Raw genomic sequence first — 14,394 nt, 5'->3', positions numbered from 1 at the left:
AGTTATCAGATTTACAATTTGACAAGGAAATTGAGTTTACTATCGATTTAATTCCAGATACAACACCTATTTTTCAGGTACCATAAAGGTTGGTGCCAGAAGAACTTAAGGGGTTGAAAGTTCAGTTATAGGAAGTAATGAATAAGGGTTACAACAGATCCAGTGTGTCACCTTGATAACATATTGGTGTATTCAAGCAGTAGGGAAGATCACGGGAACCATTTGAGGATAGTTTTGCAGACACTGCGAAAGAAGCAGTTGTATGCCACGTTCAGTAAATGTGATTTCTGGTTAGACCAGGTTGTATTTCTTGGTCATATGGTTCCAGCAGTAGGAGTGAATGACTCTAGATGCTTTAAATGTTTTAAGTAACTTGCTAAAGCTTATGAAGAGCAATGCATGCTTACTGAAAGCTATTTATGACAACTATTTTCAAATAGTTACCAAACAACGCACCTCACATTAATGTTGTATTTATGCTATGTTTTGCAATGACCATGAGGATGCGTTAGTAAGGAATGTGTTTGGGCAACTAAGTTATTAGGAGATAAGAATACACAAGCAATAAGTATAAATAACTCAGTACTGAAGTACATAGAAAAGATACTGAGGCTTTGCCCTAGAATTTGAATAGCTCGATACTGAAGGACACGGAAAAGGTATCTGAGCAATAGTACCAAAGGCATGATGGTACTTGAACTAGAATTGTAAAAATAAGGGAAAAGTTGTGATTGATAGGTCGAGAACACTCCTTTCTAGCCATAAATTGATGTTGAGGGATTGAGTAAAGATTCTCTCTCAACTAAGAATGCAAGTTATGGTTGTAGGAAGAGAACCAGAGGAGTTCCTTCCCAGTTAAGTAGTAACGCAGTAAAGAATGATAAGGAGTGAGCAAAACGGCCACCCTACACTAATAGACTAAGGCATAGTCTAGCAAAATAAGAAAAGTGCTATGTGATGTTTGTTTTGTCAACAAGTGAAGCCTAGAAGGCGAAGGCCGGCAGGATTACTCAATCCACTACCAGTACCTGAGTGGAAGTCGATAGTCTCACAGGTAAACATAGACTTGTCACTAGAAATAGAATGTATAGCAGGTTTGCTCAGAGGGTGGTGGCAAACGTGAAGTCTATTCTAGTGAATTCAGAGGAAAGGATGTAATAAAGTCCTAGTCAGATTACTCCTGAGAGGAGGGAAAAGATGAGCAACAAAGAGCTCAAAATGTACCAGGGGTACATTAAGTATAAAAGTAAGGAATAAAATAGTCAGCAGAAGACAAAAAGGAAAAGGTCTAGATTTGCTGATGTTCCAGGTAATAGCTCGAAGTTTGAATTGTAACTGAGCTAGGGACTAGTATAGTTAAGAAAACCTTATGTCTAGAGTATGGTAAACCATAGTTTGGGAAATGTTATAGTACAAACAGTGTCTTCTCCCAAGTATGGATATAAAGGACATCCTAAGAAAAGTGCTCTCAGTTAGGCCGAGAAGTCTAGTTGACACAAATATTGATTTCACAACTAGCAAGTAATTCAAAGGTATGATAACTGGAAAAGAATGTTCTAGTGGTATTTTTGGGAAATGGAAGAAGATCACCCTAGTAATAAATGAAAACTATGACTCAGTGGAAAATGGAAGAGTCACCAGAGGATGTGACAAATACAGTGAACTATGATGACCAAGTTGTTCATACATACTAGTATTATTTAATATGAACAAAGTTAATATCAGAATAGCACAGCGAAAGCGTAGTAAAAAGGAGGAAGATGAAAGAAAAGAAGAAGGTTGTAAAGTTTACGACCAAAGGATGTTTTCAAAGTCTAAGTTATACGTAGATTCGAGCAAATTTCGAGGACGAAATTTCTTTTAGGGGGAAAGAATTTGTAAAACCCGAACCCTAATTACTTTTAAGTAAGAGTAAGTAATGAGATATCTCCTAATGAGTTAAATGAAGCCATATTTTAGGAGGGTTAGAGGATGGAAGCAAGAAGAAATAAGCTCTTGTGTAGCTAAGTGTAAACCCCGAATTTTAAGTTCTTAAACAAGTATGTTTAGCCAAAGGAATGATGTATTAAATATTTAATAAGTGAAAATTCTTGTTATTTATAGAAGTTGTGAAGAAAGGAAAAGAAAAACACATTAAATAAGGAAACTCACTTATTGGTTTGGCACGTGATGGTTAATCCTTGAATTCGGGAGGCGGCAGGAAGATTAAAAGGAAGAGGAACTTTGAAAGTTTGGTTTCGGCAATCTACATGAGCAAATTTAGTGAAATCAGTGTCATTTGAAAGCTGGGAGAATATAATTTTCAAGGTTGTCTTGCCGAAGAAAGATGCAGGAGAAGAAGAACAGAAAGTAATGAAATTATAGAAGAGACAGAATCTCGGGTTAATCAGGGCCCGAGGTGAAGATTGGAATCTCTAGGCCAAACTATAAGGAATTTTTGGCTGAAATTCCATGGTAAGAAATTTAACTCAATTCTAAACATATTTGTAGAAGGAAGTTTCTTCAAAAGAGATTTGGATTTTGAGTTATGAATTTTTAAAGTTGTAACAGAGAATCTGTACATAAGCAGACAACTACTTGGGAAGAACAAGCAAATAGCTCACCGTGGAGATTATAGCGAGATTTTGTGATGAGGATCTCGCTAATGAAATAAATCTCGCTAATTTTGTAATGAGGATCTCACTCTAGAAGGGAATCTCGCTCATGAGGATCTTGCTCATGAAAAGAATTCACTCATGATGAGTATCTCACTGGTAAAGCTGTCTTTGATGATGAAAGTTCTATTTGAGATATTTTGCTAGGAATTCTAAGTAGTTTAATCGGGAATTATGTCCTTTCAGGACAAGAAGAGCTAGGAGAGGCGTATAACCCATTAAGAGGCCAACGAGCTTTGAGTGACTATGTGATGAATTGATGTTTTAATGATTTAGAAACCATGATTTCCTTAAAGTTATTTCTCATGCTAAGTGTTAGAAACTATGATTTCTTTGAAGATATTCCTCATGCTAAGTGTTTAAATGAAGTGCCAAGCAATGTATTTGTGAAACTGTTTCTCATGCTAAGTAAAGCATGTTTCCAGTGGAATTGACATGATGTAAATATGTTATCTTGTCCAAATACTTTCAGCATGTTTAAGTAACTCCATTTTTTTATGATGAACTAATATGATGCATGAACTAGTATGATGATTTAAGCACTAAGACTTAGTGTTCAACTAAATGTTTATGACTAGTTTTACTTGAAACGCGATACCGAAGGACATTTGAGAAGGTATCCGCCCAAACGGATACCGAAGGATATTTGAGAAGGTATCTGACCAACTTGGTACCGAAGGACATTCGAGAAGGTACCAGACCAACTTGATACCAAAGGACATTTGAGAAGGTATCTTAGCAGCTCGATATTGAAGGACATTTGAGAAGATATCTGAGCAGAAGTACCCAAGGTATGATGGTACTCAGTTATAACCACATGCACGTAGGTAATACGACGTCGAGGGATTGAGCAAAAGGGTTCTCCCCGACTAAGGTTGACGTTGAGGGTTAGATCTACTAGTTCACTCTCAATTAAGGATAAAAGGCAGTCATATCTTCTCTTAGACTAGAAGGATAGTTTGGAATTGCTAATGCCTATGAATGTTTATCAACGCATGATGTTACTAATGTATGAGTTTTCCAAGTATGTTTTCCATATCTAACGCATGCTAATAGTTTTTACAAGCTAGTTCAACACGATTTAAGCTAACTTATTTAATAAAGTATGAAGCATGCGTTAGGGTTAAAACTAAGCTTGATGTGCTATGTTTATATACCTATGATTGCTAAAGTACATGCGTTGATATTCCTAAATACAATGAAGAGGAGTACTGAAGGTAGGAAAGGTATCTGAATAAATGTACCTAAGGTGTTGACGGTACATAGAAACCTCCACGTACACGTGGGTAGTTTTGAAGGAAGGGTCGAAGTATGGGTCTCCTAGGCCATAAACCAGCAAAGAGAGGCCGAAGCATGGATCTCATGGCCGATAATAGACGTTGGGAGCTAGAGCGAGGTATGCTCGTTCTCATCTAAGGAATAATGATGTTTAATGGTGTTTAAGAGTAGTTATCAATGCTAATGTTTAGAGGAAGTTGCTTGAGATGCCCATCGATATATTTTTAAAGAGATCGACATAGGGGTCTCTCCTAGCCATAGCTCAGTATGAAGAGATCAAAGTAGGGGTCTCAATTAAGATTCAGGTTTTAGATACAATGGTTGTAAAGGTTTTATACACACGGTTGCTTGGTATATTTTAGTTCCAGTATTATGTTTTTGAACTTTCAGTTTAAGCATGAGATTTATGTTTTATTAAGTCACTCACTGGGCTCCTAGCTCACGTTTTCAAATGTTTTCTTTCAGGTAGCAGTTAGTTCCCAAAAGACTATTCTACTGTTGCTCTGCCACTTAAAAAAGCAGGTTGAGGGAAGCATAATTGAAGACCTATGTTAGTTAGTACATGTGTCTATCTAGTGACTAGTATTCTTGATGGGGCTCACTAGGTTGTATTATTTATGTATAAACAATGTTGCGAAACCCTGTAATGTAAATGTGTTAAGTTCTGAGTTATTATGTATGTATTTAAGGTTTGAGCAAGGTTTAACAGGTAAGTTAGGCAGTAAGTGCCAGTAAAAGGGCTGGTAACTGCTGCAGTCACCATTCCATCCAGGTTAGGAGGGTAATCTGGTACTGGTTGTGACACCTCTGGAGTTGTGGAATGGGTGTAAAGCTAGTTTACGTCACTTCCGTATTTGGGGTTGCCTTGTACATGTGCTTGAGGCAAATCCCATGAAGTTAGAACCACGGTCGAGGTTATGCCTCTTTATAGGCTACCCCAAAGGTACACGAGGGGGTTATTTTTATGATTCGTCAGAAAATAGGGTATTTGTTTCAACGAACGCTACATTCCTAGAGTATGATCATATAAGGCAGCACAGTCCACGAAGTAAAGTCGTGTTGTGTGAGCTTTCTAATAAAACTACTGAAACTTCAACAAGAGTTGTTGAAGAGCCTGCTACATGAACAAGAGTTGTTGATGGGAGTTCATCTAGTAGGTCAGTTCCGCCTCAAGAGTTGAGAGAATCTCAATGTAGTGGGAGGGTTGCGAACCTGCCCATTCACTATCTGGGTTTCATGAAAATCCTTGCTATGATAGCAGATGGTGTTGTTGAGGATCTTTTGTCTTATCAGAAGGCAATGAAGGATGTTGACTGGGATGAATGGGTCAAAGCCATGGATCTCGAGATGGATTCGATGTACTTCAACTCAGTATGGGATCTTGTAGATCAACCTGATGGGGTAAGACCTATAGGTTGGAAATGGATCTACAAGTGCAAACGGGGTGCTGATGGGAAGGTACAAACCTTCAAGGCTCGACTTATGGAAAAGGGTTATACCCAGGTAGAGGGAGTCGACTATGAGGATACTTTCTCGCCTGCTGCCATGTTAAAGTTGATCCTCATCCTCCTATCCATTGCAACTTATTATAATTATGAGATTTAGTAAATGGACATCAAGACGACCTTTTTGAATGGCAATCTTGAGGAGACCATTTATATGGTGCAACCCGAGGGATTTATAGCCCAAGGTCAAGAGAAAAATGTTTGCAAGCTAAATCAGTCCATCTACGGGCTGAAACAGGCTTCTTGATCTTGGAACATATGGTTTGATATTGCGATCAAGTTGTACGGCTTTGAGCAGAACGTTAATGAACCTTGTGTCTATAAGAAGATCATCAACTCTTCAGTAGTTTCTTAGTGTTGTATGTAAATGATATACTACTCATTGGAAATGATGTAGGTCTACTGACTGCAGTTAAGAACTGGCTAGCGACCCAATTCCAAATGAAAGATTTGGGAGACACTTAGTTTGTTCTAAGTATACAGATCTTTCGGGATCGTATGAACAAAGTGTTAGCACTGTCTCTGGCATTGTACATAGATAAGATGTTGCTCAAGTACTTGATGTAGGACTCCAAGAGGGGCCTACTACCATTCAGGCATGGAGTCACGTTGTCTAAGGACATCTGTTCTAAGACGCCTCAAGAGGTTGAGAAGATGAGACGGGTCCCATGTGCGTCTATCATTGTCAGTTTGATGTATGCGATGCTACGCTGTGGGTATAGTCAGTAGGCATCAGTCTAACCCAGGCTAGGGTCACTAGACCGTAGTGAAGAACATCCTCAAGTATCTTCGGAGAATGAGGGACTACATGCTCGTGTATGGATATAGGGATTTGATCCTTACTGGATACACAGATTCTGACTTTCAGACTGTTAAGGACTTTCACAAGTCCACGTCAGGGTCAGTCTTTCCTCTTAACGGAGGAGCTGTAGTGTGGTGAAGCAATAAGTAGGGGTGCATTGCCGACTCCACTATGAAGGCGGAGTTCGTAGCGGCTTGCGAAGCTGCTAAGGAGGTCGTCTGGCTCAGGAAGTTCTTGATAGAACTGGAAGTTGTTCCAGATATGTCTACACCCATTACCCTATATTATGATAATAGTGGGACAGTGGCGAACTCCAAGGAGCCGATGAGTCACAGACATGGCAAACACATAGAGCGGAAGTATCATTTGATCCACGAGATAGTGCATCGAGGGGACGTGATCGTCACAAAGATCACTTCGGAGCACAATGTTGCTGACCCATTTATGAAGGCTCTCACGACTATAGTGTTTGAGAGTCACGTATGGAGCATGGGTCTACAACATCGCCCGCGGCTGGACTCGGGCAAGTGGAAGATTTTCTTGTACTGGGCTTTTATGCCCTAGTTTATTGTTTTGTACTAGTTTAATGTACACCCCACTTCGCTTTAGGACAAGTGGGAGATTGTTGGGGTTGATGCCTTAAAGACTCTTGTTCTGTAGCTTGTAAATAGTTTATATGAACGCTCGTGTTGTATAATATATGATATTTACTTCATATCTTGATTTTGCTCAGTTGTATGTTTTATTTGCTTTACCACAAACCAATAAACATAAAATCCCTGGTTATCTGTATGTAACTTAAGCAAGTATGTGGTGACATACAAATGGATCATGTCTTGAGTGATAACCAAAATGGTCTATAGTATATGGATATAGGAGGGAAACCTTATCCTGGTAACGCTATGGATGCGGCTCACTTTGTGGAATGATCACAAGTGTTGTGACTTGTCACAAATGGTCTGATCCTGATCATTCGTGTATGGGACATGCGAGCGGCGATGTCCTATACAAAGAATTTGTATAAGACCTGACCCTGAAGTGTTAACGTCTTGTTATATAACACTGTTCATGACAGAGACTTCACTTCACTAGGATGAACATGATCTCAATCTTGAGTGAGTTAGGAACTCCTGGCATTGAGAGCGGTCATTTGATTTGTATGGGTGCGAGTGGCTAGGTCGCCGATTTAAACCTACCATTTTGGGAGTTCGTCTCATTTGGGAGCTGGGAGCTTAGCTACACAAGATGGAATTCACTCCTTCTTCGAAGTAGAGGCAAGTAGATAGATAGCTCCCTTAACGGCTAATTCCAGGGCTTGAACGATGTGGCGCCACACACCTTCTCTTAGCTCGAGAGGTTGATGCATGGTCAATGCGATGAAATAATGGTGTAGGTTGCGATGGTGGTGTATGCATTGTGCATGCAAGTTTTCTTAGCAAGATCCAAGTATAAACCCTACTAAGTTGCCTGGTAAACCCAGGGTCGAACACAAAGGCTATGGAAACAGTATGCGATGGTAATTCCAGTTCTCTTTGCAGTGACAAATAAAAAAATGCGTTGATTGGTATGATGTTTAAGGTATAAAGTTTATGTGGTGGAATTGAGAAAAGAGTTAATAATATGAAAGATACAATGAGTATACAGGGGAACGGGTTGAGAAGGTATCTAGCTAGCGCTTCTTGAAATTACGTTCAAGCTATGCGATCATGCTACACCCATACAACAACAATTCATCTTCCAATGTAAATGCTATAGTTCCTAATTTTAGGACGCATGCGATGTATGCGATGGTGTCTATAGGACTTATTCCTAAGTCTCTATTTCTTGCCTATGCGATGATGATTGATGCATATAGGTACAAGGTGACCGCATACCATCATATCCTATCTCTAAGGTGCATGTGATGCATTAATAGAAAATAGAACTTATTCCTAAGCTTCTATCTCTTGATTATGCAGTTCTAATCTGACTCTTCCGAGCCTAGATTCTAATTTGACTTTTCCAAGCCTAGATTCTATCCTTAGACCACCCTCCCAAGTATCTCTAAAGGACGAATGACACATATATAATACAAGATGATCGCATAAAATGAACATCTCATGTTATGCTAGCTAAGTGCTTCTCAACCCATTCGACAGTTTAGTTACTCATGCGTAATGTAAAGAGAGTGAATAGATATAGAGATGCAAATTCCATTTTATAAATAAGTTCAGAATACACAATGACAATGGAAAATAAGGATAGAAAGCTTGGTAGCAATGTCTTGCGTCCCAAGGCTTTTACACCGTCTCTCTACTTTGCTCAAAGAATGTTCTTGCTTCCGCAAAAGTTAGCCCTTTCTCTATTCTTAACGCTTCCCTGCACTCTTTCGCGTTAACCAGGACGATCTTTCGACGTATTCTCCCTTCACTCACCTCCACCTTCTAATTATATAAAATTACAGACTACGACTATCTAAGTATATAGTGAAGAAGAACTCTAAATTCTGAATAACAGAACCGAACTCCTTTAATGAAGGTGGCCTTCGGTATTTATAGAGCTTCAGGGTGAAGAGCTTTTCTCTCAAATGATTGCATTAATGGGATGTCATTAATTCTCTGTTTGATGCGCCAATGAATTGTCACCGAAAAGTTGAGTGTACTTGCTACAGTTGTCGTTAACGGCTTGTCAACTAAATTCGGATTCGACAATCATCAGCTTTTTGTCCCATCGTGATTTATTAAGCTTTCACCTTGATGTGCCGGCTCTATGCGGCCACTTTCTTGAGCAGATCTTCGCGAATGCACATGATCGCATAGCCTTGTGATCGCAATCTCTTATGCGCTCGGACGCTAATTTCCTTGGATCGCAATTCCACCTTGCGCCAACGCATTTTCCTGCACAAAATACATAAATTAGTTGCTTTAATGCAGCGAACGCATGTGATTGTAATGTTCTAAACTGAATGCTTTTGGACGCGATTTTATATATTTTTACCGTCACAATCCCTCATTGTTTTATATCTTTGCACTGTAATAACGTGCATTTCTGCGCATTATCACGCCCCCAAATTTAAAATAATGCTTGTCCTCAAGCATAAACTAAAGATTTTCTCTAGAAAGTTAGCCGCCTTTTCCTTTCTTAGATTTCTTGAGGTGCCTTATTCAAATCCTATGTTCCAAAATCTCCTTAATTCCTATTAAGGTCTTTTCTTAAGATATTTCTAAAATTTAGGGACCACAAGTTTAACCTTAAAAAAGACTTTACTTGTTTCCAGGGCATCGCATGATTTATTTCATAAAAAAAAAACTTTTTCAACTAGGGTGTTTTCAAATGATTTTTATCCTTGCGTAGTTTAGATATTTGTTTCCATGACCTTGTGCTGATCTAAGTGCCTAGCCTTCGTTTTGGCTTGCCTCCCATGTGTGTCATACGGATATCCAACTACAAGCAAGGCACTCTTTCTCAGTTTAAACTCATGCCATTTGGCAGCAGAGTTGCGATCATTTTATTTATGCGTTGATCCTGATTCCTACCTTCATTTTGGCTTGCTCCCATGGGTGTCATGCAGACATCCAACTATGAGTAGGATCCGATTGCAACGTTATGATTTTTTTTTCTAAAAATAGCAAGGTTAAAAATGAATACCGCACCCCCAAATTTAAACATAACAATGTCCTCATTGCTGAAAGATTGAAAGAATTCATGCGATGCTCTTAGGAAGTTTTGTAAAAGTCAGTTTGAAAGAAAGCTGGTGGACCACTAACTTCTAGAAATATTTCATGAGTTGGCTATCCTACAATTAAATTGACTCTAGTACATATAAAAAATAGAGGCATGCATTTTATCATTGAAATTATAATTGGCAAAGAGAAATAATGCGGTGACTTACTAAATTAATCAATGTTTAATGATTGCGCCGACTAAAGAGGATGCGATGATAAAATTATCAAAGTTAAAATGAAATGCGAGAGTGCAAAATTTGGAATAAACAAAGTCAAGGAAAGAGACAACCCCCAAATTTGCTCTGTCGCCTGCATTAATTGTAATCACATCCTTCTTTGTGGCGAACTTCTCTCTTCGATTGCGGTGGTGGAATAAGCTAGTTGCATCTTCCGTGTAGCTCCTCTGCAATCGTTCACCATGATCATTGCAAAGAAAACATCGAAAGGGTCAAATAAAAGACAGGGTTAACAAAATTTTTCTCCTTTTTTTTTTTTTTTTGCAAGGATTAAAAGAAAAAGACAAATAAATGATAACAAATATAAAACAAAGGTAGTGTGAGTTCATAAATCACTGATAGGAAAAGGATACTCTAAAAGACTTGCGCCCCTGACGAGTTTTTGTCGCATATCAATGCAGGGGCCACTCGATTTTTCTTCATTCAGGATTTCTCAAGTCTACGGAGGTATTTTCCCGATGAAAATCACCTCCGCAATATATCTTGACTCTTTGCACGTTAACCTTGAATGTGCGGGTCCCTTCCTCATTAGTTAATTCAACCGCACCATGCAGAAATACTTCTTTGATTATAAAGGGCTCGGACCAGCGTGACTTTAATTTACCAGGAAAGAGTCGTAGCCGCGAATTGAATAATAAGACCTTTTGTCCGACGTGGAGATTCTTTTCGCATAGCTGTTTGTCATGCAATCCTTTTGCATGCTCTTTGTAAATTTTGGCATTCTCATAAGCTTGTGTTCTCCATTCATCAAGCTCGACCAACTGAAGTTTCCTTGCTTCCTCTGTGGCCTTTAACTCGAAATTAAGCTTTTTCACCGCCCACATTGCTTTATGCTCCATCTCAAGCGGTAAATGACATGCCTTTCCGAACATCAGCGCATACGGGGACATGCCTATAGGTGTCTTATAGGCGGTCTTGTATGCCCACAAGGCATCATCCAGCTTCATTGCCCAATCTTTTCATGAAGGTTTTACCACTTTCTCTAATATCAGCTTGATTTCCCTATTGGACACTTCAACTTGACCATTTGTTTGTGGACAGTATGTGGTGGCCACATGGAGGATATTGTAACACCTTGTAACACCTTTGCTGCTGTGCGTTGGCCTCCAAAGTGTCCTCCATATGGCGAGTCATGGCATTGTGATAGTATGCATTGGTGAGCAGTGTCTGGTACACATAGGCACAAAATCTGGTCTGATCCCCTCTGAAAAAGATTTAGCTCGTACCAATAATATGAACTACATTCATGTTTGAGCCTCCTCTTCTGGTGGGCTATGTAATCCTCAAGGAATTGTTCGCAAACCAGAAAATTGACCACATCTGCATACCACGGTAATTCTTTAATTTTAAATAGTTGGTCATCTGGGAAAGTTGCGTTCACCTCTAACTGATTGTGGTTTACCTCTAGATTTTCTAATCTGGATAAATGGTCCGTAACCTGGTTCTCCATCCCCTTGTGATAATTGATTTCCATGTTGAATTCTTGAAGGAGAAGAACCCATCGAATCAATCTCGACTTCGCATCTTTCTTTGTCATCAAATATATTTATTGCCGAGTGGTCAGTGTGAACAATTACTTTAGTTCCTAGCAAGTAAGTTCTGAATTTTTCCAATGCAAATATCACCGCAAGAAATTCTATTTCTGTGATAGTGTAATTTGTTTGAGTAGGGTTCAAGGTTTTACTCGTATATGCGATAAGATGTAGCATTGTTTTCTTCTTTTGCACCAGCAATGCTTCCATTGCATAGTCGCTTGCGTCGCACATTAATTCAAAGGGCCGTGTCCAGTTCGATACGATCAACACAAGTGCGGTTGTTAATGCGTTCTTCAGTATCTTGAATGCGTTGAGGCGTTGGTCATCAAAGTTAAATGCTCTTTCTGCCTCCAGCAATGCACTCATGGTCATGCAATATTTGAAAAGTCTTTCACAAAACGTCTATAAAACCCAGCATGTCCTAAGAAGCTCCTGACAGCCTTCACATTCACTGGAGGTGGAAGCTTTAAAAATGCTTCAATCTTCGTCTTGTCCACTTCCAGCCCATCCTTGGAGACTTTGTTCCCCAGCACAATACCTTCCTTCACCATGAAGTGACATTTCTCCCAGTGTAGCACAAGGTTCGTCTCTTTGCATCTTTTCAATATCTTCTCTAGATTGATAAGACAGACTTCGTATGTTTGCCCATACACCGAGAAGTCGTCCATGAAAATTTCTACAGAATCTTCAAGATACTCAGAAAAGATGGCCATCATACACCTCTAGAAAGTGCTCGGCGCATTGCATAGGCCGAACGGCATGCGTTGAAACGCAAATGTTCCATAGGGGCAGGTGACTGTGGTTTTCTCTTGATCCTCAGGAGCAATCATGATTTGGTTATAGCCGGCATATCCATCCAAGAAGCAGTAGTAATCATTTCCTGCTAGGCGGTCTAGCATTTGGTCGATCAAAGGCTAAGGGAAATGATCCTTCTTTGTTGCCGCATTCAGTTTGCGGTAGTCCATGCAAATCCGCCAGCTAGTGACGATCCTCATTGGAATCAGTTCATTATTTGCATTTGGGACTACCGTCATCCCTCCTTTTTTTGGTACACATTATATGGGGATGACCCACATGCTGTCGACGATTGGATAGATAATCCCTGCGTCTAACCTTATTTGAAGGGTTTTCAGCTCTATTGTTGGTGGTTGTTCCAATGATTGTTTTGTTGTTTTTCTTTCTTCATTCATTGTTAGCTTGTCTTCTTTGGTTGTTGTTTCTGTGATCGCATTGCAGGCTACTATGGATGTGGTCGCATCCTCATCTTCATTTTCATCTTCAGACTTTTCTTCTTCATTCAAACTTGGTTCATCATCGGATTCAGTGAGGTCTTCTTCTTCAGGATATTTCATGGCTTTGATAATATCAAACCTGAGCTTCTGTCCATTCACACTTAGTGTGATCTCTCTTTTGTACACATAAATCTGAGCGTGACTAGTGGATAAAAATGGTCACCCCAGGATGATGGGTACATCCTTGTTCGCTTCATAGTCCAAGATGATGAAATCTGTCCGTAATATAAATTTGTCAATCGTAACTTGAACATCCTTCACCTTCCCTTCTAGATGCACAAGGGATCTATTAGCTAATTGGAGAGTCACCGTCGTGGGCGCCAACTGCCCCACATTCAACTGCTTGAAAATTGAAAGGGTCATTAAGTTGATGCTGGCCCCAAGATCGACAAACGCTCGACCAATATATAACCCGTCGATTGAGTAGGGTATTGTGAAACTTCCGGGGTCACGCATTTTTGGTGGAATTATGGATTTTGAACTTTGCGTCAAAGCCACCGTTGCGAACTTACCAGTGCTTCTCTTCTTAGTTACCATATCCTTTAGAAACTTTGCATACTTTGGCATATGTTCAATCGCTTCAGTGAAAGGGATGTTGATATGAAATTGTTTCAGCATGTCCATGAAGCGTTGATATTGAACTTCATCATTTTTCTTCTTTTTAAGTCTCTGAGGGAATGGTGGCAGTTGTATTTTCACGATTCCCTGTTGTTTCGGTTTTGAAGTGGATGCAATCTCCGGTTCCATTGCCTCCTGTTCTCTTGTTTCTTCTTGAGTCAACAGAGTCTGTGGTTCCATCAAAATTGGAGCAGTCCGGCTCGACTCCTTCTTCTCCTCCGCCACAGTCTTTCCGCTTTGCAACGTCACAACTTGACATTGCTCTTTTCCCGTTACCCTATGGGTTATGCGGGAGCTCTGTTGAACTCGGCATTGCCCCTTGCAGTCTACTCTTGAGTTCACCTGCAATTTGTTCTATCTGAGTTTCAAGATTGCAGATGGACGTCGCTTGATTCTGAAGCACAATTTCATTCTTTTCAATATATTGCTTCAGTAAACTCTCTAAAGATGAAGATTGCGGTGCCTGGGAACTTCTGGCTTGATTTTGCGTTTGATCGTTTGTCCGCAAGAAAAATCTTGGTGGCCCTTCCTTTTGCGCCACTAATTGAAAATTTTGTTGTTGATTTTTCCACGCGAAGTTAGGGTGGTTTCTCTACGCAGGGTTGTAAGTATTAGAAAAAGGATTATTTTTCACGAAATATACTGACTGTGGGTTCCTCGGACACTCCTCCATTGGATGGCCTTCACCGCAAGTAGCACAACTTGCGCTCGTTTGGTTGATTGCGTTGACTTGCCCACTATGCGTACCTGGGCTACTGATTGCGATTCCT

General features: G+C 39.8%; 1 protein-coding gene across 1 annotated transcript; it reads right to left on the bottom strand.

Moving 5' to 3' along the window:
* Positions 1-10,598: 10,598 nt before the first annotated feature.
* LOC150037909 (uncharacterized) lies at positions 10,599-11,069 on the bottom strand. The gene has a single exon (XM_090311071.1). The coding sequence runs from the start codon at positions 11,067-11,069 to the stop codon at positions 10,599-10,601; it is 471 nt and encodes a 156-aa protein (XP_090167197.1).
* Positions 11,070-14,394: the final 3,325 nt, after the last annotated feature.

The sequence above is a fragment of the Benincasa hispida genome, chromosome 2 (assembly GCF_027475165.1).
Source record: "Benincasa hispida cultivar pf3 chromosome 2, pf3_genome.v1.1, whole genome shotgun sequence".
NCBI classification, from domain to species: Eukaryota; Viridiplantae; Streptophyta; class Magnoliopsida; order Cucurbitales; family Cucurbitaceae; genus Benincasa; species Benincasa hispida.
Note: the sequence above shows the minus strand (reverse complement) of the source record. Positions and strands in the feature narration are given on the sequence as shown.